Here is a 23721-nt window from a genome sequence, read left to right as displayed (position 1 = left end):
GGTGATCTCCAGAGGTCACTCCAACGCTGACTATTCTGTGATTCTTTGTGACTATGGAGAAGGGCCAGATGTAGATAAAATAAACCTTTTATTTAATTAGAAATCAGAGTGTATCCCATCATACTATATAATAACCAAAACAATAGGAAAAAAAGTTCCCATGTAGTTGGTTAGTGAAAGAAAAACTATGGAAAAAAAGATGACATTCGGCACCCTTATGAGAGATCAGTGACTGCTTTTCACTTGCTTACTACTGACAGGAATCAAAAAATCTTTGATGACACATTTAGCTTGCCTCCAGCAGGGTCTGACTGCCCAGGAGCCACTGGAACCCTGAGCCCAGCCCACATCACACCAGGCTGCACAAGACACACATGGGCAGGTGGCCACTACTACTCAGAAAAACTAACCAGGAAAACAAGGTTTTACAGCTTATGTCACATCCTGTGGTCACAGGGTCTCTTGGCCACCTGTTCAAAGCAAAAGAACAGTTTTTGTGCTTAAATGTGTGAATATGTTCATTTCTTTACTGAAATTCAAAAGGAAAAAAAGAGAAAGATGAAGTTTTGACACTGTGGTGCTTAATTCCTCCTCCTGACACTACTCAATACATAGTAACAGCTCCCTAGAGAGTTTATTCCAAATAAAAAATTCCACTTGGGCCCCTGTGCATAAACAGCTCCAGGCCCTTGGGACCTGACAGGCTCTAGCACAGAGATTATACGTGCTTAGAAGAAAGAGGGGAGGGTTCAAATAAAAATTGTTTAGATTCGTATAAACATGAAAAAGAGAACTACCTATCTATAAGTCTTGTAAGTTCCAATCACCTGCAAAAATACTAAGATCCCTGTGTGTATGGCAAATTAGGATCATTAGTTTTGTCATCTTCAAGTTTTATAGCAGCTAAAAAATCACCACATTTATATAGAATCTTTAAATACAGCTATCACTAATATGCTTGCACGACTCTGCTTCTGGAGCAATAATCACAATATTCCAAAATTTGTTACTGGGTGTGTGTCTGCATCCCAGTAGCCACGTGAAAGCAACTGAAATACAAAAGTCATTATTCCTGTGACAAATACATTCTGTCATATATCTTAGTAAATAGCTACAAAGTAATTTCTTATTTTCTTGAAGAAGATCTTTTCTGAGAGTAAATATTGCCAAAATACACCTACTACTTCCAGAAGAAATCTATCTTTCTTAATTCATAAAAACTATTTTTTTCAAGGACAAAAATTCTTACTAGAAATTAAGCAGAAATAAAGCCAAATAGAAATCAAATAAAAATTCCACACCATCTACAAATTCTGAGGTTTTTTCCCTTTGTAAGTAGTACCTAGCTCTGAAATTACTATGCTGTCTTGGCCATCCTACTCATCTCCTCTTTAGGAAAGACAGTACATTTATCCTTTGCCATTTCCCAGCAGTGCTGCATTTCCACATTCCGTGCAGCGCCCCTCTGAATGAAAACTACTCTTTCAGCTTCTTGGGAACATGGCAAGCCCACCAAAGCACTTCTGTCTCCACATTTTTACTCATGGACTGAAACACACATGGCAAAACCTGTGTGAAGAAGCTCAAGTAGGAGCCTTGTTATCATCCAAGTGGCTTTCCAGCACTAGCTGTAAACAAAAGCTTCCTGACATGCAGGGATGGACAGGTACATCAAGACAAGACTACTGGAAAATTACTGAAACCCACATACAGTAATTAATTCAACAGGCCTTCATTATTTCAAACCCTCCTGAATAATACACTGTGTTACAACTACTTTGGAGGGAGTACTGTCCTATGAAAATGAGAAGCTGACAAAACAGCATTAAGTAACTCAGATCCTGTTCACTGATGATGGAATCTATGCAGTTTTGCAAACCATGTATTTCTTTACCCATAAATAAACCTAGGGCCATTGGCAAAAGAGACTTCTGATCAACTAGTGTGCCTCCAAGTTTGTCACACAAACAAACAGCCAAGCAAGTGTCTAAACTGTGATCATTACCATGGGCATCTGACTTATGTGCCTTAAAATATTTCACTTAATGTAAACATCTTCATTTTTCCCTTGTATTTTCAATAATTTAAGTATTTTAACAGGAACAGAATTTTTCTGACATGAATCAACTGAGCAAAGGTGTTATGCAACACACAAAGGATTAAACTCACCTTGACAGATATTTTATACAGATGATTCATCAAACCAAATTTAATACTCTCCCTACAGATTCCCTGAATGCTGTTAACAATTGCAAAGCTTTCAATTTATTTTGTATGATACATGACTTTATGAAAAAACACCCCCCTAACTCCAAACAGAAGGCCATTTTTGACACCAGATGCTTTATAACTAAACCAATGTCTCCAATGTTTACACAAAAAGAGACATTCTCTCTGGAGATCACCTAGTCCAAACCCTCTTCTCAAGGAAGGCACAACTACAGCATTCCTAGGATCATAACCAATTGGGTTTTGACTGCCTCCAAGGACACTAGCCCCACAAACCCTCCAGGCAACCTTCTTCACTCTTTAATCACTTTCACAATTAAAGAAATAAATACGTTTTCATGTGTTTAATAGGAATTTTGTGTTTTCAGTTTGTGCCTGCAGCTTTTCCTTTTTTTGACTAAAGAAGATTCTGGCTCTGTTTATTTGTAAAACTGGATAAGACACTCCTGATCCTTTCCAGGCTGAACAACTCAGCTCTCTCAGCCTCCAGTCCCTGCATGAGAGATGTTTCACGCCCTTACACAGCCTCATGGCCCTTTACTGGACTTGCTCCACTATCATCCCACTCTATTCTATTTAGGAGCCCAGCACCGGACCCAGAACTCCACATGCAGCTCACCAACGCTCAGCAGAGAGGAAAGATCACCCCTCACCTTAGTGGCCACAGTCTTATGCAGCCAGGATGCCACTGGCTGCCTTTGCTGGCTCATGGTCATCCCAGGACACCCAGGGCCCTTTCTGCAAAGCTGCTCTCCAGCCTGTGCTTGTGCACTGGGCTGTTCCTCCAGAGATAAAGGACTTGGCCTCTGTCAAACACCAGGAGGCTCCTGGGGCTGTTTAGCTCCCTCTGAACAGCAGCACAACTCCACCACCTCTCTCCAGTCTGGTACTGTCTGTAACCCTGCTGAAGGTGCACCCTAGCCCGTAACACAGGTCACTAACCCAAGGTGCTAAAGAGCACTGGTCCCACTCTCAACCCATGGGGTAAACCTCTAATGGCTGGCCTCCAGCTGGACTTTGTGATATGTCCTGGTTTTGGCTGGAGTAGAGCTCATTTTCTTCTTAGTAGCTGGTGCAGTGCTGTGCTTTGGATTTAGGATGGGAATAATGTAAACACACAGACAGTGCAGTTGTTAGTAAGCAGTGCTTGCCCTAAGACCTTTCTGTGTCTCAGGGAGGCAGAAGGCTTGGGACAGCTGATCCAGACTGGGCACAGGGACATCCCATCCCATACAAAGTCACATCCAGAATACACAGAGGAGCTGCCCAGGAGGGGCTGATCACTGCTCAGACTGCTCAGTGTGGGGACCAATTGTTTTGTTCAGTGCTTCTTTTTCTCGGGTTTTTCCTTTCTCTCCGTTGTGTTAAAATCATTATTATTGCTTGTACTACCATTAGCAATACTGTGTTTTAATTTGTTTCACTTTAAATAAACTGGTTTTATCTCAACCCACATGGTTTTACCCTTTCTTTTTTCCCCGATTCTTCTTCCCTTCCCACCAGGGGGAAAGGAGGCAGTGAGCAAGTAGCTGTGTGGTACTGAAGTTGCCATATGGGGTTTGACCATGACAGATCTTGATCACAAACCTCTGAGCCTGGGTGAGCCAGTTTTCAATCTACCATACTGACCACTTATCTAGTCTGTATTTCATCAGTTTGTCTGTAGGCACATTATAGGAACAGTGTGGAAAGCCTTACTAAAATTAACACAAACAATATCTTGTGGCTCTCATCCCCTCCACCAAGTCACTGACTGTGTTGCTATCAGCTATCAGGTTCATCGAGCATTATTTCTCTTCACAAACTCATGGTGATTACTTCCAGGACTTGCCTGCCCTGAATGTGCTGGAAACAGCTTCCAGGATAATTTGCTCTTATCACCTTCACAAGGATGGAGGTGAAGTTGACTAGCCTGTAGCTCCCAGGATCTTCCTTCTTGTCACTCTTAAGGGCAGGAGTGAAATTTGCTTTATTCCAGGCCTCAGAAACCTTCCCCATCACCATGAGCTTAACAGGATAATTGAGAGTGGTCTCACAGTGACAGAGATGAGCTCCCTCAGCACTCACTGACATATCCCAGCAGGTCCCATGGACTTGTAGATTTTTGTTTCAATTTTCCCAAACTTGATGCTCTTTTGAGAGCAGATCTTCTTGGGTCCAGACCTCCCAACTGGTCTCAAGGGCCTTGAAGGTGAGTCCTACCAGTTAAGCCCAAGGTGCTAATATGAAGTACCTCCATGTTTCCCATATCCTTTGTCATTTGCTTTATTTAGCAGCAGACCTGCATTCTTTCATCTTCCTTTTGCTGCTGATACACTTGCAGAAGCTCTCTTGTTGCCCTTCATGTCCCTGACCAAACTCAAGTCCATGTGGGCTTGGGCTTTTCTTATGCAATCCCTGGATGAGCTCTGTGTATTCCTCCAAGTCATCTATCCTTGCTTCTGCCTTCTGTATGCTCCCTTTCTGTGCCTGAGTTTTGTCAGGAGCATCTTGTTCACCCATGCAGGATTCCTTTCCTTTTTACCTAACATTCCTCCAGCCAGGATGAACTTGAAGCAAGTTGTTATCAAAACCAAATGTGGCCCAAAGAAGAGGGGTTCCCCCCATCATGCTGTCCTGTAAGCACCTCCTTATTGTGCCAATACCCTCGAGGTGGGGCCCAAATACTGATCAGCACAAGCAAATTAAACACTGAGCAGGTCTTCTCATCCTCTGCTTTTCTTTGGTGAGTACTGCTCTTATTTCATACTAAGTAAAGGATTTAGCTTCCCTCTTTCCCATCTAGATTTACTAACCTCAGAAAAACTATGAGATCTCCTCAAATATTTTCCAAGTACAGAAACTAATGCTGGCTCATTTGTACACACAAACATCTGACTGAAGCATCTTCTTTGGACTATGACATCTGGACAGTTCATTGAAATGTTTTATCTTCTTTCATATGGCAAGTGATCATCACCATTTGCATCCATCATCTTCAAAACATTTTATGAAGTAGAACTACTAGCATGGAATTTTCTGTCCTTGATTCACCATTTTTCCAACCCGTTCCAGCAAAGATAGGAATCCCACTGAGTTGACAAGTAGCCCCATTATTTCCCTGTCAGTTTCTCACTGCTGGAAAATCACTAGTGTTGGAAAAGAGCCTTACTATCATTAATTACACAGCTGCTCTACCTCAGGCACTACACAGAAAATGGGAGTGGACAAGCTGAATATACTAAGGCATGAATGACTATAAAGAGATTCAAATACACAAAAACAGACCAGCAAAAACCGAAGGAAAATAACCACAAAAATTAAATGACAAAACTCTCTATGGTTGTTCCCCTTGAATCCTAAACCACATTATGCTGGGCAGTAACAAAAACCCAGCTGAATCTGGAACTCTGCTTAATGGAAAAATTCAAAGGTTAATTTTTAACCAAGTCCCCTAAGAATGCTGTTGCTGCTTTTATGTTGTTCTTTCCAGCTGAGTAACTCTTGAACCTGTTAGCTGCCTTCAAATGAGTTTTAGAGAAAGCAAGACTTCTCAAAGATGAAAAACTGGAGGAATGTCACTGAAAATGCCTGTTGGGTAGGAAAAAGAACCCCCAAGACAAGGTCTACTTTCAGAAAGCACACAGAGCTTAATTATTCTCTCCTCTTTGGGAAAAGACACTTCGCCCAGCGCACAGCTTTAAATCAAGCATGTGCTTTTCCTGCTCAGAGATGCCATAGGAAACAAGATGTCATTCAGGATGCTTCACTAGGAAAACAAGAGGAATTTCAGTTTGTGTGTGCTTACGTGGGAGAGGGAAGGACAGGAGGTGTGAAAGGACAACAGACACCAGCTCATCATTGCCCAGGCTTCATTAGCTCCAGCATAAAAACAGTTTGTTCTGTTAACTGCAAACTGAACAAAATCCCATATTTGGAACAAAATTCTGAGTATCAGCTTTAGAAAAAAACCTTACTAGCTGTTTTGAATCTTGACTTTATTTTTCATTAATCAGTTACATCTGAAAAATTTAAGTGTTATCTGACAGCACATTTTGGGATATACATTTTATGTATTCTTACATATGTATCAAAAATTTAAACAAGAATGTTTCAATTTTTAAAGGTTTGTTTTAAGAACTGAAATGAAGATCATTGATTAATGGTTGCTAGTTAGGGATCAATCAATTATTACTGAAAATGATTGTCCAATTAAGACTGTAGTTGGTTAAGTAGTGATGGCTAATTGGTGTTCTAATTGGTGATTTGCTGTTTTATTTGTTAGAATGTACAAATACTTAAAATGGGCTACAAGAGCCAAGGCAGCAGGCCCACATGACAGGCAGCTGGGGGAACAGACTGGATGGCCAGCAGCCAAGAGCAGAGCAAAGCAGCTGGGCAGCCCACCAACCATTCCCACAGAGCATTTCAATTCCATCAAATCATCATTTCTTAACAGAAAACTGTACCTCAGTAAATTTTCAGCCCACTCTGAGAATATATAGACTAGTGAGTTTAAGAGCCATCAGTTTCTAAAGGCAAAACAAACCAAGAAAAAATACGAACAAGCCAAATGACAAGACACTTCTTTTGCCCTCCCTATCTCTGCTTATTCTGCACTGCAGCTCTTTCCTCCTCTGATCTAGAGCTCAGGCTGCTTTCTTCCCTCACTAATCCCTCTTCTTACCATTGCATCGTGGCTGCTGTACCTGACTTTACTTAATTACTTCTGTCAACAATTTAATTTCTGAAAAACTAACTCTGACAAACTGCAAATGGAAACACCACAACCATCCTGGACTGGGAACTGAAACCTTTTTAAATCCACTTGTGTTTCGTCACTTCTGACTACTACCTCACCATACTAGGTAAGAAATCCCCCAGAGTTGGTAGCTTGAAAATCTTTTCCTCTGGAGCAGTTTATTCCTAAACTCAGCTGACAGCCTGAAGAAGAAGAGACAAGAGGACAAGAAGAGAGCAAATTAACCAATGCCATCAAATGAGGATTTTCTCCTCCTCTGTTAATTCAACATCCGTTTGCAAATCTCAGAGGGCTCTTATTTTAAAGACACCTTGCTGAGTTCCACAAATTAATTTCACGTTATAATTGCTGCTCCTTGATGTGACTGGACACCTCCTTAGGCTTGCAAGAGACAGCAGAATCTCCTCTGCAAACAGTTCTTGGATAAGGCTTTAATCATTTGTCTGAAATTTCATTCTTCTGTTCTGCTTTAGAGAGGAGGATGACTGGATTCTAGAAAAATGTCACACTGAACTATACTTATCCTTTACATAAGACCATCCTTTCCAGTACAGCCTTCTACATTGTTCTTTATTAAACCAAATACTGTTTGGGCTTTTAACTTTTTCTTCATACTCTACTTTTTCTGCTACTAAGGCCAGTTCCCTCAAGACCATGAGCTGTGAGATAGCAGATACAAACACTTTCAAATACTACTGTTTAAAAATATCAACATGCCATATGAAACTGAATTTGCTATCATAATTCTCCAAAATCTTTTTCTATACTTTAAATCTGTACCATTCAACATTCAAAATTTATCTTCTGTTTTGCAATACAAATATTCACTTTCACTTCCAGTCATTAAAATCATTATTACATTTCACTATTATTTTACTTAACTTTCCCAAGATTTTTGATCTTTAACATGTGTTTTTCACAGAAGTGTATACAGCTTCCTAATGGTTGCACAGACTGTCAATTACACAGAAGTTTTTGTATCACTTCCCTAAATACCTGCTATACAAAAACACCACATCAACCCCACATTTACAACTTTTCCATAACACCATCTAATATACACCAATTTACATTTATTTTCTCAGCTCAAAAATGTGAGGTTTTTCTTACCTATCTTTTCTGAACATGTGATTACTATACAGTGTAATCTGAATCTACCTTCTTATTTAGAGTAACATTAAAAAAAAATTACAGCTTTTTCACACTTTCTTCTAAAGGCCAATTGTCTATTATTAAGCAATTTCAGGACCATTTCTCAATTGAAGATATCAAAGATGAAGTAAGTGACACGCATAGAAAGAGAGTTCCAGGCCATGAAGACAACGATGTGAGCAACTTCATAAACCTGGGATCATCACCTTGTGGTCACTTAGCAGATCTCAAAATGGGAAGGCATAATCAACCAACCTGGAAATTATCAACTTCTTTACAGTACTTTGCTTAACAAAATAAGAAATTTGTCTCCTAAATCTACCAGAGAACAAATACTAACACAGGAAGATTATGGGAATTAAGGCTACCTAAATACTGCTCTGCTAGAAAGAACTCCCAACATAGAATACAGAAAATTTACTCCTTGGGAGATAAACCACAGCCTGCTCTGGCAGACAGGGAACACAGCAGGCAGGGAGCCTAAAAAGGTCTTTTCATGGTCAACATCAGGGCAAAGAAGAAAATATAAATTCATTTTCTGGAAGGTCCAATTTGTGCTTGATGTCTTCAGAAGCATTTAGGATAAGAGGTTTTGTGTTACTTCTCTCTTTTTAGTATGCTTTCAATATTACATTTGATCCTGTTCTTAAACTCAATCACATCCACTTTAGGATGTGCTTTAGAAAGTCCAGGCCATATTTAATTGTTTAAGGTGGTAATTACTTATCTAATTCTACCATAGTCTACTTACCAGTTTCTCTTAATAATACACCAAGTCTCTCAATCACTTTTAAACCTGTTTAGTGCCTTCACTATGTGTCTGGTGTCCAACAAATACTTTTCAGGCCCAAAATTCAGATTCTTTTTGGTAAACAAAGAGAAAACTCATGCTAATAATCTGTTTTAAGTCCTGTCTTATTTACCTGCATTTAAGTGAAGTAGGTGTTTCTCTATCAAGGATTTTGCTTTAACCTGGCTTTATGAGATCTGTGACTTTCTTAGACACAGCCATCCCACCCTTCATCCTCTATTTCTACAAGGCAAATTTACCAAAGGAGAAAATTAATGCTTCTGGATTTAGCTGGGTTTGATAGTCCAGACCAATGAACTGGTTTTCATCTCACATTTGACTGACACAATACAGACAGGAAATTTTTTTCCCATAAGGACAGAGTAATCCCTTGTCGACATGGCAGATTATTTGGGACATTCTTCCCAATGATTACAAAATGTTGACCACCTTCTTTTCCCAGCCAGAACAATGAGTCACCAGGGACAAATCTGTGCTTCAAGACACTGCTCCAATACCTCAGTGACTCCCTGGGTTCCAGACATGTAATAAAGTCCTAGCCCTGGCACTTGCTCCTGAGCTTCAATCACCAAAATATCTCAAAACACACACATCTCCCAGTTTGTATGTACAGGCTGTAAGACTAAGGATACACAATCAGAATTCCAGGGGAAGATAAAAAAAAAAAATCAAGGCTCAGGAAGTTAGTTAACTGGGAACACAGAAAGATGCCACAGGAATTAGGAGCAACAGGTCTAGCAAAACACTGGAATTAGGAAAACCACTGAACAGACGCATGCAAAAAAAAAATCCAAAAATATCAGTTGTGTTCCTTCAAAGCCATTTTAATTTTATACTGCTTTTCTAATCAGCACTTAATATTTATTCTCTGTTTAAGACAATTTGCCTTCCTGTGACAGCACCCATCTGGGTTTATCTTGACCTCACAAGTGACATTCATAATCTGTTGGCTTCATTTTGCTCTTTAATGAAAGCCCAGGTTAGGAAAAATCACCAGCAAGCAGAACCTACAGGTTCTCTCTATAAAAGACAGCATTACAGCCATGGTGATCCAGGAGAGACTCCCAAGGAATCTGTCTGACAACAATGCACAGGGAAGAAAGTTTAGGAGAGAAAAAGGCTTGCATTCCTCTGAATCTCACTCATCCTGAGTGAAATGAAGTGCCTTCAAGACAAGCTTTTCTTACATGATTCAGACAGACAGAGGGCTCTGTTTGCCCAGATTTTGAGATCAAAGCCAGAATTGAGACAGGATTATAATGCTCCATTATGAACTAGATGGATGATTTAATTTATATTACTGTATTTTTATGGATTTCAGGGGGAGAGAAGAGCTCATGTACTGAAATCCTTGATTCTCATATAGCTTCACAAAATAGTTCTGCTCCAGACAACATCCAATGATTGCACTTAATCAGAAAATCACCCTTCCTGCGCAAAAGGTAAAGATTCTGCCAGCAAATGGAAGCACAACTACCTGTAGGTGATCCTGGAGGGAAGGGATAGGCTATCATACAATTCAGAAGTAACACAGAACTTTTAAAATGTTGCTGTTGCAGTTACATGTAAGGGTAACTTCATTCCCTTTTGTATCATTATTTTAAGCCTCCCCCTGGCAAGAATACCATCCAAATCTCCAGTGATTTGTGGAGATTTTCAAAGGTTTCTAAAGCCAAACAAAATGTCATTGTCTTTAATTGCTCTTAATGGATTTTTCTTCCCTGAAATTGTTCATCTGCTTTTTTGAAACAATTTAAACTGTGAATCTGCAGCATTCTGCAAAACTAATGCAACTTTTCATACAACCAGTGATACAAAACCTTCTGAAAGATGCAGCAGGCATGAATTTTCTATAGCAGCTGACAACAGAACAGAAAACACAGAAAACAACAGCAGGCCTGCTGTAAAGACACTCCCCCTTCTCTGCCACCCCTATAGGTTTCCATCCCTTAGCTTTAACAAAATATTTCAGAATTATAATCAGCTTATCATCTTATTTCCTTTCTAAACTGCAGGTATGACTGAAACCCATTCCCCTTTCCACACTGTTTGCCAGGATTGGAATCAGACTTTCCAGCTTGTTTTCAGAAAAACTTCATAAAATTCTGATTACATCATTAAGATTCCTGGAAACAGATCTGTGCCTGACCCCAATAATCAAGAGTCCAATAGGTAAATAAATGAAATGGAACCCAATATTTTCTGGGAGAAGAGAAAAACAAGACCTGAAGTATTTTTAGAAAACATGTTAAACAGCATCAGTGTATGTATCAGTTATGATGTCTACTAATACAGCTTTATTGTTGTTTTTTTGGATGACCCTGAGAATTCTCAAGAGTCTAAATTAATACTTCATTAAGAAGAATACTAAGTAAAACTTAATAAAAAAAAAAGACTGAGGAAAAAAAATAGCTACATTTATTTCAGAGCACAATCATGCTCAATCACTAATCTAAAACCATTTTGAATTGTCTGCCTTTTCTTCAAAGCATGAACTTATTTGCCTCACACAGGCTGCTCACAGAGTCTTTAAGGAGAGCCCAAGCTCTTTGTCTCCCCATCCTCCCACCTGCTGCCTTCTCCATCTATCTGCAATAGATCCACTCACACTTCCACCATTCCTCTCCCACCCACACCCACCACACGGAAGAAGCTGAATCTGCATCCTTCAGAAAAGGACGAAAGGATGCAAGCTCAACACTTCAATTAGGTATATGCTTGAAAGAGTATTTAAAAAACAACTGAGATGCCAGTTCCAGAGAGAGCAAATTCAAAAACACAGAATTTGCAAAATAAAGCAATTCTTTGTCTCTGAAATTCAGCAAGCATTTTTTCTTTTTAAAGAATGGACCTTAAAATGTGAAAGAACCCTTTCTGAAGAAAAGCCATTCATTAATGAGACACTGTATCATGTTATAGATCAAACAGGAATCTACAAACTAGAAATATGAAAAACAGGGTGATGGGTTTTGTTTTAACCTTTCCATGCAAGAAATGAGCAATCATACCAAGTACCAAGTCACTTGCCATTACTGTGGCTTCTGCAAACAACAGGCTTTTGAACAAGCATCACAAGCATTTCCAAAATAATTGTTTCTATTTAGAAAAAGAGACATTAGGTCACTCAATGTCATCAACACTCAAGGATTATTCCTGCCTGCTGGAGATGCATCCCCTGTTGGAGTCAGAATGTTCTACTCAACTACGAACGCCTCTCTCCGAGCATTCCCAACTGATGAGTTTCTTCACTGCCACACTTCAGCACATCTAATATTTCAGCATCCTGAATCCTCATCCAAGGGGCTGAAGAAGGGAAGCATGCTATTAATCTAAATACTAGCACATGAATGATGACAGTTTTTATTCTGCAGAAAGGAAACTTCGGCAGCAGGAGAATTCATCGTGAATAAAAAGCTTTTCTGAAGAGACTTTTCCATCAATCCTGATGATACTTGTGTTATTTCCACCCAGAGTGTTTGGGCTTCTAGACAGAGATCTCACATACAGAGGGACAAGAGAAGCATTCCTGCTGAATTTCCAGGGTGAAGTCCCCATTAGAAAAATGTAATGAACACTGTCTGGAAACAAATGCCATTTCCAGGGTGAGGGGAGAGTGTTCCCTCTGCGATTCTGTCTTGCCTCCTCCTCCTCCTGACACCAGCAAATTTTTCCCCAAAACACATTATTTCCTCTTTAACATTTTCAGTGTATTAGGTATTTCAAACTTCTGAGTTCTTATAAATCCATTGATTAAAAGGGATGAGTAGATTAATGAATAAATGCACACTAAAAACAAACAAACAAAAAAAAATCAGAACTGCAGGCATTTAAATAAAATCTTTTTTCTAATTTAGAGCAGATGCAAAATATTTCTAGACACAGAGTAACATGAGTGCTCCCTAGAAACATCTAAAGCTTGTGGGGACCCAAACAGGTGCATGGGATTTACATGCAGAGGGGAATTTCTTTATTTTGTGTGATGACAGTTAATAAAAAGAGACATTTAAAAAAGCTAATTAATCAAATTTATCATGACGTCAAAGACAACATGTCAAAATTTATTAAATTCACCAGTCATATTCTTTTAAGATTTTACACCTTGTCTTGATACCTTTAAGGAGAGGGAAGACACCCTCTTGTCATAATTTCATTACTTAATTCATTCAGTAAGAGTTCATTATCAGATCCTTGTACAGTTTTCCTGTACACAAAATTGGACATGCTGCATTATTTGCCTGTATTAACAATTATCATGTTTTGATGAGACTATCTAAGAATTCTGTGTTTTAGCTGCAAGAGGGACAGAATTTCAGACACACACATACCCACACCTCCCCCACAATGCACAAAACCCTAATCTGTGACTCTTAAGATTCATTACTCCTTAAGAAATACCTGGATGAACATATGTTCTTTTTGAAACAAGAAATCATTTGTGCTTTCCTCTAATTAAACAGCATGAAATAACAACACATTTGCTTCTTAATCCTTCTTGCTGACATTAATTTAACAACATGTTTTACAAAAAAAAAAAAAAAGATAGTTTTTTCAACTTGTCTGCTTTACTGACTTTCAAAAAATTACATTTATTTTTAGCATGCAACACTAAAACGTCTTTCTTTTAAACCCAAATACAGTTATTAATTTGCTCTAATTTTCTTTGTGCATTTACAGACAACCAAGTGTTATTGGCAACACAATCTCATTACCTTTCCAGCATTCCAGCATTTCCCTTTATTTATTAATAAATTTCTCTGAAGTATTTTGAAGGCATATACCTTCTACCATTCATTAAGAGACAGAATCCCAGCCTGGATAAACACAATTTAGATTTAAAAATCCTAATTTTTCACGTCACAGATTACTCATGCTAACTGATCACAGCTATGGGATTGCTGACATAACCCCATTTACAGTGTTACCAAAGCTACCAAGCACTTCAATAGGAAGAGATTATGAGGTGAACAATTCACAAATTTAGCCCTTCATTTAGTCTTCATACTCCAAATTTCTCTTGGGTCTTCATCTTTTAACAACTTTTCAATCTTTTCCAATACCTTCTAAAATGCAATTTCCATCCACCATGACACAATAAAGGGACGAGCTCATGATCTAAATGTACCAAGAATCTTTAAGAATCTGTTACTAGGATGATGCTGGATCTGCTGCATTTCATTTCTCCCACTTTTTGTTTTGCCTGTGTATCTCAGGATCAAAGTGAAGTTTTCAACAGAACTGCTTTCATCCACTGCACCTCCAAAAGCTAATTATTATGGAAAATATGCTCTCTTCTATTTTCCATCAGCATTTCAGTAAAAGACTTTGTGCACTTGCTACATCCTTTATTACTGTAAACCCCTTTATTTTGTGGCAATAAATTGTTAAGTTATCACCATCTGCAGTAACAGCTACACACATGAAAAAATCTTTGTTGTTTAATTACTGAGAGGGGAGTCTCTGTCAGCCTGAGTCACTCTTCCCCTTGCCAGGGGCTCTCCAGCAAGGTCAGGGCACCAAGCTCAGTTTTACCAGCTGAAGCCCTGTTGCTTTTGCTCCACTCTAAACATCCCTGATTTTTATTATCTGTTTATTTAGCTCCCTGAGTGATCCTCAGTGCTTCACACTCTACTTTCTTGTTCCTTCCTCAAAACAGAGACCATCCAGGCCCTTTGATGGAAAACTATAACAGGTTCCTCACCTGAATACTTAAATATCTTCCTTGGATTTTTCTTCTCTCTCTCTTTTTTTTTTTTTTTATTTGTAATCTCTCCCAGTGTGCCTGGTGAATTTACAACACAGAGGTCACAGTTAGGGAGAAAATCAGCAAAAGTTTCAGTTCAGAATCCTATATTATATCCTGGTATTATCCTATACACACCTTCTCCCCATATGCTGTTAGCCCTAAAGTTGGAGTTTTCTTTTCTCATTTTCTTTTCATTCTAATTCTTAGCAAGGCCAGAATTTTCCTTCCCCCACATCCTGCCATTCTTCCTTCTTGACACATTTTCCTCTTCCTCATATTATTTGTTCAATCTCACTTGGCCTTACAGATTTTTCTCTTCCTCAACCTTCCCCCTCCTTTTTTCTTTTTATGGACACAATCACTTCCCATCCTGTATTATCACACAGTATCAGACTCAGACTATTCCCAGACTGCTTTCCACAACAGTCTCCTGAAAAATGCTTATTCCCATTAAATCCCATAAAAATGCTTTTTACCTCCATTATGTTGACCCACTCTCATCAGCGTCAAAAAATCAGGACAAAATTATCTCTGTTTTTCATTGTCTTTTCCATAACACATGTCATCATGCTTGCCTCTCTCAGTCTACAGCAGAAGTCCTGAAAGTATTATTTTTCAGTTGTACTTTAAACTTTCTCAGAACATAACCAGAATGTCTTCATCAAGATCCTTCAAGTGAAAGGAGTGAAATCCAAAATTCTGTTTCAGTGAAAAGTGAGGGGTGGTACAGAATCCCATGTGCTTCACTGACAACCATTATATTGTCAGGCAGAATTAAAGATTATATAGAAGGTATTATTAACATCTCCATGCTTCAGAGACACTGAATATTTATTTAATTCCTGACTTTATTTTTCACTTTCTGAATCTCCATTTCCTCTTTCTATTTATTCTACTCCTACCCTGTCATTTTGATTTGCAAATACATCCTGAATTGCAGGTTTTTAATGTATCTATGTGTAGGTCACTGCTGTATCTGGTAGTTCCTTTTGCAATGTCTTCATCTCAGCAAACTTAACCTTCAGTGAGAATTTTTGAAACTTGCTTTCCTGATCAGTTTTTCTCAATATTTCTCTGATTAAATATCCCCTGATCAAACAGATTGTTTCTTTTTGCTTTTTCTGTAGGTACCCTATGTTGCTATGGGGCAATAATTGATATTAAAGCCTTTTTGTGTAATTGTAAAATGTTGTTCTCTGAGGACCCTTAAGAGGAAATTTATCTCTTTATACAAAATCACCATTTTCTTTAAAAGTTTCAAAAATCTAAGGCCATGAATAAAAAGCAGTGTTAACAAATCATCCTACCTCTCCAACTTTTGTTCCAGGAGAGTGTCTGCTCCAGCAATTTCTACTGATCCTATACAACTGCACTGTTTCAATTAATCCAAGCATTTATAACTAATTAAAAAATAATGACATTTTTGATGAATTCTGTTAAAAAAACTACTTGGTTTTTTGAGTTTACTGCAGAAAATAAAACAGTTGTGAGTCAATGAAGTGGAAAATTGCTGTCTTCTAAAGGATCTCCAAGGTGCAAAATGTTCTCTTATTTGCTGTTATCAGTATGTCTAGTAATTGCTTTTTGTCCAACTGTTTATAAAGGGAGAAACAGACTTACAGTCTGGAGAAAAAGAGACAGCAAAACAGGCAAAACTAAAGAATTTTTTTAAAATTATTTTCCTATTTTATAGCATTAAGAAGTATATAAAAAAAGCCATTTCACCAAACAAAACAGAAAAAAGTAGAGGGATGAAAACAATGCTGCATAAAACAATTAAAACAAACAACAGGTCACACTTAAAAACTAACATCTGTGATCTTTAGTTACTTTAGCTCTTTGGAATAAAAAAGCCTTTCTACTAATTACAAGGGTTTTAGCCATAAGCTTGAGAAATTTCTACATAGCTCTAATTTTAGAACAGCATTTTAAAATACTACCTGGCACTCAAATACACTTCAGATCAACATAAAAAGGAGTGTTATAAAATTGCTTTTTGCAACAAACAACAGCACAGACTGAGATCTCATCCCTCTTCCATGATTAGCACCCACATACACAACTGAATTTTCCTTTGGCATTTGGCTTTCTGAAGAGAATTTCAGGTCGAGGGATTTTTGTTTGTTTTTTTGTTTGATTTTCTGGTTTGGTTTTTGGAGGTTTTTCTCTCTGTACAGTTTTGTATTCTTCTCTGTTTTGTAAAGATTACCTGAGAAAAGTGAGGGGAAATTCTCACATTTGTATCTATATATATAGCCAGAATTTTGTTTTCAAAAATAATTTAAGAAATAAATATGAAAAAAGGTAAAAATTTAGACAGTAATTTATTCTACTGTCCAGTAAACATAAGTAGGGGAGTACCAAACAGGTGCTTTCCAGAACTAAACTCACACCTCACCTTGCTGCAAAATTATGGGATTTACTTCCCCCTCTTCAATTTCTCTATTTTTTCTTAACACAACCATTCACTGTTCTACAGTATAGCCTTCCAAGTTCAGTTTGCACAACATCTGCACTGTAACATGCACTGTAACACAGAATTAGGTCTCTGAAAACCCTTCCTGGGGTTTACCAAACCTCTTTGATGTTTTCACCTTGTCCACATAAATGAAATCTTTATTAAAGAGAAGGGTGATTAAGGCCATTTTCATAAAATGATAACGAGTTCCTGACAGATTTACTTTCCTTCTAGGCAACTTTCCAACAAAAGTCAACAGCTAACAAGAGTTCTATATCTGAATTCATGTTGGAGGATGTAACTCACTAATTAAGTGTTCCTTAAACATTTCAAGGAACATTCAGACTTCCTGACTGATCCACTCCAAGCACTGCTTGATAAAGAGATACTACACTTGAGTGTAGCTGAATAAACTGAGGTCTCTTTTCTTTCTCAGGCACCCCCAATCCAAGGTCTAGCATCCTATTCTAAAGTAGAGCCTACCTTGAAAGAGAAGTAAGTCATTTTCACAGTAAAGTCCAACATTTGAAGATGCATTTCTAAATTCTGTACCTTGTCAATCCTTTTATTTATTCACATGTGTGAACAGAAATGTTCAAGTACCGGCATACTCTCTGTTAGTCTGATAAAACACACTTTTTAATAAAAAAAAACTTAAACCAGCAGGATGCTATTCTTTGATGAATTAACACAGAAGAATGGACTTCAGCAGTGCTGTTGCCATGTTCCTCATAACTTGTCCACAATCCCCTGGATTGAAGTGTCTAGAAATCTTCATGTTCATTCCCCAAGCACAGAGATGTCCCTAATAAATGTTCAAGCACTTCAGAGAATCAGCATAAAGGAATTTTCTGCTCCCTAACATAGATGGAACCAAAAGGTTTTATTTATTCAAAGTGTGCTGTTACACCTGTAGGCACACAATCCTTAACTGACAATTTGTGAACACTCACCTACCTACAAAGGTCACAAATCTTTAATCAAGATTATCAAACCAGACAAGGGCTGCAGCAGCAGTGCCACGTCTAAGCAGAGATCTAATCTAAATACTGGATAACCAGGCTCTTCTCTCAGGAGCTCTCCCATGAATCACTCTAGTGATGCCTCTTGGAGCCCCAAATCTGTGGAACAGGGTTTTTGGGTATCTCCTGCCCTGGACAACTATGTCAGTGCAACAGATCCAGATGTTTTACACACTTACACCCAATTCACTCATGCAATGGAATCTCTCTAGGACAGCCATACCAAAATAGGTATTATATAAAAGAGTTCAGTACGATCAAGTCCATTATAATACAACCACAAGATGATTAAAATAACTTCTTACAGGTGCCAGATATCTGCCATCATGTTTGGATAAAATCAGGAATATCTTACTCCTTGTTGAGCTTCTAATCCTGCCTCCTCAGAATATGTCAAAACTGATAACCATGGCAGACATTTACACTTGATATCTTTATTTTCCCAGGAGCATCAACATCTACAAATTGCAGTTCTAGCTGTTGTCTCCCTCTCCTGAACTGCCCTTTGTATCCGTTCATCCCCCACAGTCCTCCTCACCTCCCCCAACACGTTGACACAGGGGAGTTTTAAAAGGAAATCAGAATGAAGTACATTGCACAGAAGGGAGATTTATTTTAGCATTTTAGCATAGGCACATAAGAAACACTGAGAGAACTACTTGAATGCAAGAATGAAAGTCAGATTGGCTTTTATGCAAGTTGAGATATTTCAAGTCAAATAATTTCAAGTCAATTTTTCTTAAATGCTGAATTGAGGTAGCACAGTGCCTTTGACAGTAGTCAAAAATTGCAGAAACTCAATTATTTTGCAGTACATTTTACATTGATCTGTGAGTGCCCAAAGATTACAGCAAAAGATGGTCTACTCAGGAGTATGTGGCATAGTGCAACCCAACACCTTCAAAACTATCCATACAGATAGTTCTTTGAAAGGAAATAATATCTCATCAGCACAGAGGGAGTATTGATCTGGTAAATGGCAAAATACAGCATCTTCCTAACCTTTCACCTTCACTCCTGTCACTAGAGTATATATACACAATATATTTTATAAAGTGTTTTTTCCTTCTCTTTTTGTTCCACACGATCAACACAACGCTTACTGTAATAGCAACAAAACAACCCATGCATCACATTCTGACAGAAAACAACCTGGTTGTTTCAGAGCAGACCATCAGAAAAATCTATGAAAATTCAGACCATCAGAAAAATCTATGGGGAAACAAAAAACAGTAAAATGCCTTTTTCATGAAAGGAAATACAGACTGCATATCATGAAATGAACAATGCATGAAAATAACGTTCAATCACCAACCCCATGCAACTCTAAAAATCCAAAGTAGCAGAGAGCAAAAATACTTTATAAAGGAGGCCAAACTACACTCAAAGCAATCTGAAAGCTCTGACAATTCTTCTGTAAGTTCTCTTTAAAAAACTGAGCACATAGAGGACATTTATTTCAACCACCTAAATTTGCACTGCATGACAGTTTGTAATTTCAGATAAAATGCCCAAGTTTATAAGGCTGCTCCTGCCTGACTTCAGCCCTGCCTTATATAATAACCTTCATGTGATTCAGCACTCTCCAGTTTCCCAGCTCTCTCAAGGCAGCTCACAAATACCACCCTTCATTCACACCCTTCTCTCTCTTCCTTCCTTTACTATCACAAATTCCAACAACTTAACTGATGACATCCAGACCTGGAAAAACTAAAAACAGAAAAAAAAAAAACATTTTAAAAATTCCACAACAGTAAAATAAGGAAATTTGACTGAGTTTTTTTGCCATCTGTATCTCTTTGGGACAAAAAAAATCACAAAGTAGAACAAAACAGCAAAGAAGTGTGACCAAAAATACACCATAAACTTGCTATTCCTGACTAAATGGTTTCTTACAGATACAGGGCATTAAGGACGACAAGAAAGAATAAATCCTCTCTCTTGGAGGGAGGAGGGGAAGGTCTTCCTCTAGACCCAATCCAGGCAGCTTCCCACTGCCAACTCCAGAATAGCTTCATCATCCATTAATAAGATGAAATATAATCCACCTGTGATTTTTACCACTTTCAGTAAAAAAGTTATGAGCTGAAAAATGGTTTTGGACTTTTTCAGACTCTTTTTCATGAATACCAAGATTAACAAAATCTCCCAAGATTATAGGAAAAGAACCACTTTGGGCTACACATTTTTAAGTAAGCTCACAATGAGATCCTTCCCAGGAGAGGCCAAGAAAAAAAGAAAAATTAGTGGTTTTTGGTTTCATCTTCTTGGGTTGGATTTTTAATTTGCAGAACTCAAAATATTCTTTTGTCAACTGCAACCAATGCTCTCATGTTTTCAACTGGAACTGTTCAAACTAATCCCTGCATGGTAAAATTCTGGAGATATATACAAGAAAAAGGTGTCTTAAACTATCACACATTGTATGCAAACAGAAATGTTATTGCCATCAGCGCTCTTGAGATGAAACTGCAAAACAGTCAGAGTTTACATTTATTTTAACTGCAAATAATATTCTGAGCCACACTGAAAACAACCTATTCCTATAGAAAAACATATCATTTACATTCCCCCTGAACTCTGAAAATGCAGGGGAAATAACTTAGTAATCACCTACCACTTATTTTAATAATGAGCCATTGGAATAAAAACCAGAAAAAGTAATTCCAGTCATAAACTATTTTGACAGGCTTAATGTGAAAGAGTACAAACAACAGAAACTATTACAATTGATTTTTAATTAATTGATTTCAACACTTATTTACAGCAATCTTTAAAGCAGCTCTCAAGAACACGTAAGAATAGAATAATGTTTTTATTGTTGTAATTTTAAAACTGCAGGGGTTACTTCTGCAAATACTCCTTCAATTCCAAAATGGCTCACTGAAATATGGCACTTGCACAACTCCTGCTGGAGCAGGGGCTTTACAAGACAATACCAAAAATTTCCCTAGCATCCTCCAACTGCAGCTCTCTTTTCTCTGCTATAAAGCACTCACTCTAGTTCACTCTTCCACCCTTAATTTAGCCTGTCTTTCTCCCCATCCTGTGCCCAAATGGGAAAAGCTGCCACAGTGTTTTTCAGAGCTACAATCCCTATAAATGCAAAGAACAGGTAAAATGTTGTTTCTCTAATACCATCTCAATGTGATACCAAGAGCTCTTCAGGAGCCCTCCCTATCTGAAAGATGCATTTATCCACACTTCTAAGGAAAACAGCTGCTCAAGACCACAAAAGTATCTAATGTGTTCCATGCTTTCCTGCACCTCTCTCTCAACCAGGAGCTTCAAACTATTTCATCTGACAATATACCAATGCTGACAACTTCTGACAATGCCATTGTAAGATTTTTTTCAATTTTATTCATCTGAAGTCATGATACCTCTACTTACAGACACAATACCTCTACTTACAGACAAGACAGCTACACCAACAGGATCTGCTCCTGTCTGATGTAAGAGTGTTATTTAAAATACTGAAACGGACTTGAAAGAATTTGGTGTCTGTGGAAACAAAAAGCAACCCGAGAACATTTTTCCTATTCCCAGTCTAACGCCTGCACAGCAGCTTTCAAGTGGCTCTGCTGCTCTCCATACACACATCCAAATATCTGTGCTACATAAAAAAAAAAAAAAAAAAAAGACCCCTGAAATAATGGATAATGATGGTAACAAAATTATTTAAAACCTGTCAGCTTAACTGAGCTGCCTTTTTAATACATGACTTGAAGACTTACTTGCACTAAAATTTATTATGAATTGCACATATAGGTGAACATTTACATGCCAAAAAGTCATTGCAGGTAGATAATCCAAACTTATATTGAACAGAATCTACTTCAAAAAATTGAACATTTACAGCAACACATTTTAAAATTAAAAAAAAAAAAAAAGAGCATATACAGACCTTCCAGTAGTCAGATTGTAAACTGTAGTACCTCTGGTATGCAGATAATGCTGTAGGGAAGAAAAATGAATGTTCAATTTGTTTTGTTTCATTTTCTTTGAAGAAAAAGATAAAAATCCTTAAGAGTCAGAATACACAACATTAAAATGATAAATGGTTTAATAAAAGTAACACTGCCATGGTAAGTACACTGTTGTGGGCAATGTATTCCTTAAGATTATAATTTTGTTTTATGAAATGTCAACCCAGAAGTATATTTATTATTAATCTTACAAATGTAAATCAAGCAATATTTTAAAGAAAACCTATAACAAAGAAATAATTTGAAATTTTGGGATTTTCATCCCAGACAAAGCTGTTCTAAGATTTAAAAATTTAATCATGTAGCTCATTTACCACGCTCCCTGATGCCCTGTAATTTCTGAAGAACTGGTGAGGAGGGACATACAAAGAGAAATCAATTTCACATGGCCTTTCATTCTGAGAAACAAAAGCAAGCAGAAAAAAGAATAAAAGCCTACATTTTATTCCACAGCCATGGCCAAGACTAACCTGGAAATCAGTGCTGAGAACTGCTTTGTTCAATAGAATATTAGCTCTACTTAGCAACCAATTTCTCCAATAACTACTCCTGCATCCCTCTTCCTCACTAAGGAAAAATTCTGGTTGATTCATCTTGCCCTTGGGCTAACAGGCCACCTCGGACGAGAACACAACCAGGCTTTGCTTTTTTCTACGAACACAGCACTAGGAACTGTCAAAAATGAAGCATTTTAAGTAAAGATTCACTGCAGCAACACCAAGACACCGATTTTTCAAGTGTTTGCTCCCTAAGATTTAAGAATGGAAAACAGACAATCTGTGGAAACCAAACAACAAAAGAAGACAACTCCAGCTTTGGAAAACCATGAGCACTAAACAGATGAAGACACAAGAACAACAATGTGTACTTGAGGTGCAGCTTCATTTCCTGCAAGCACCATGGATAAATCATGTCCATAAATGTTATCACCCTTCAACGCCTTTTTGTAACTTGTCCAAAGTTCTTGTGCTGAAGTGAAATAAGAACATACACATGATGGTAAAGACACAGAACTTCTGCACTCCTCTGTCTATGGAGACTCACAACCTTTATCTGTAAACAGAAACACGCTGATCCACACCCATGAGGTGCCCCTCTCTCCATCAAAATGCTTGTGAGACCAATTTCTAATTTTGGGGTTCTAAACTGTGGTTTATTCAGATGCCCAGATAAGAAAAATGAACTCAGAGGAACACTCATTGACCACACATAATTAACATGCAATGTATTTAAAAGAATGTAACTCAGACCTCAGACAAACAATATCACTTAAAAATCTAATCTAAGTCTTTCACAATTCAAGAACATAACTCCTCCTCCAACACCACCCCCCCCAAAAAAAAAAAAAAAAAAAAAAAAAAAAACCAAAACCAAACAAATCCAAACTGGTACAAACTGAAGAATATGACTTTGGTCTAACAATATAAAGAATGTTAAAATTTAGCATATTTTAAATCCTTTAAAACTAAGCATGTTTTAAAGGATTTTCACAGTAAAACAAAATAACATCCCACTCCCCCCCAAAAGTCTTTCTAGATTCACCTTCTCCCAGATATCATTAATAAGTTTTAAACAA

The 23721-nt window shown here is 37.8% G+C and overlaps 1 protein-coding gene across 10 annotated transcripts in view; it reads right to left on the bottom strand.

Annotated features, from left to right (window-relative positions):
- Positions 1-23721, bottom strand: part of KDM6A (lysine demethylase 6A) — a 151187-nt gene that overhangs the window by 83738 nt on the left and 43728 nt on the right. For all 10 annotated transcript variants that reach the window (XM_018913470.2, XM_030234074.2, XM_050980365.1 and 7 more), the window contains exon 4: positions 22064-22113. In XM_018913470.2, coding sequence (XP_018769015.1) covers positions 22064-22113 — 50 coding nt within the window. The remainder of the gene's footprint in view (positions 1-22063; positions 22114-23721) is intronic.

The sequence above is a fragment of the Serinus canaria genome, chromosome 1, assembly GCF_022539315.1.
Source record: "Serinus canaria isolate serCan28SL12 chromosome 1, serCan2020, whole genome shotgun sequence".
Lineage (NCBI taxonomy): Eukaryota > Metazoa > Chordata > Aves > Passeriformes > Fringillidae > Serinus > Serinus canaria.
Note: the sequence above shows the minus strand (reverse complement) of the source record. Positions and strands in the feature narration are given on the sequence as shown.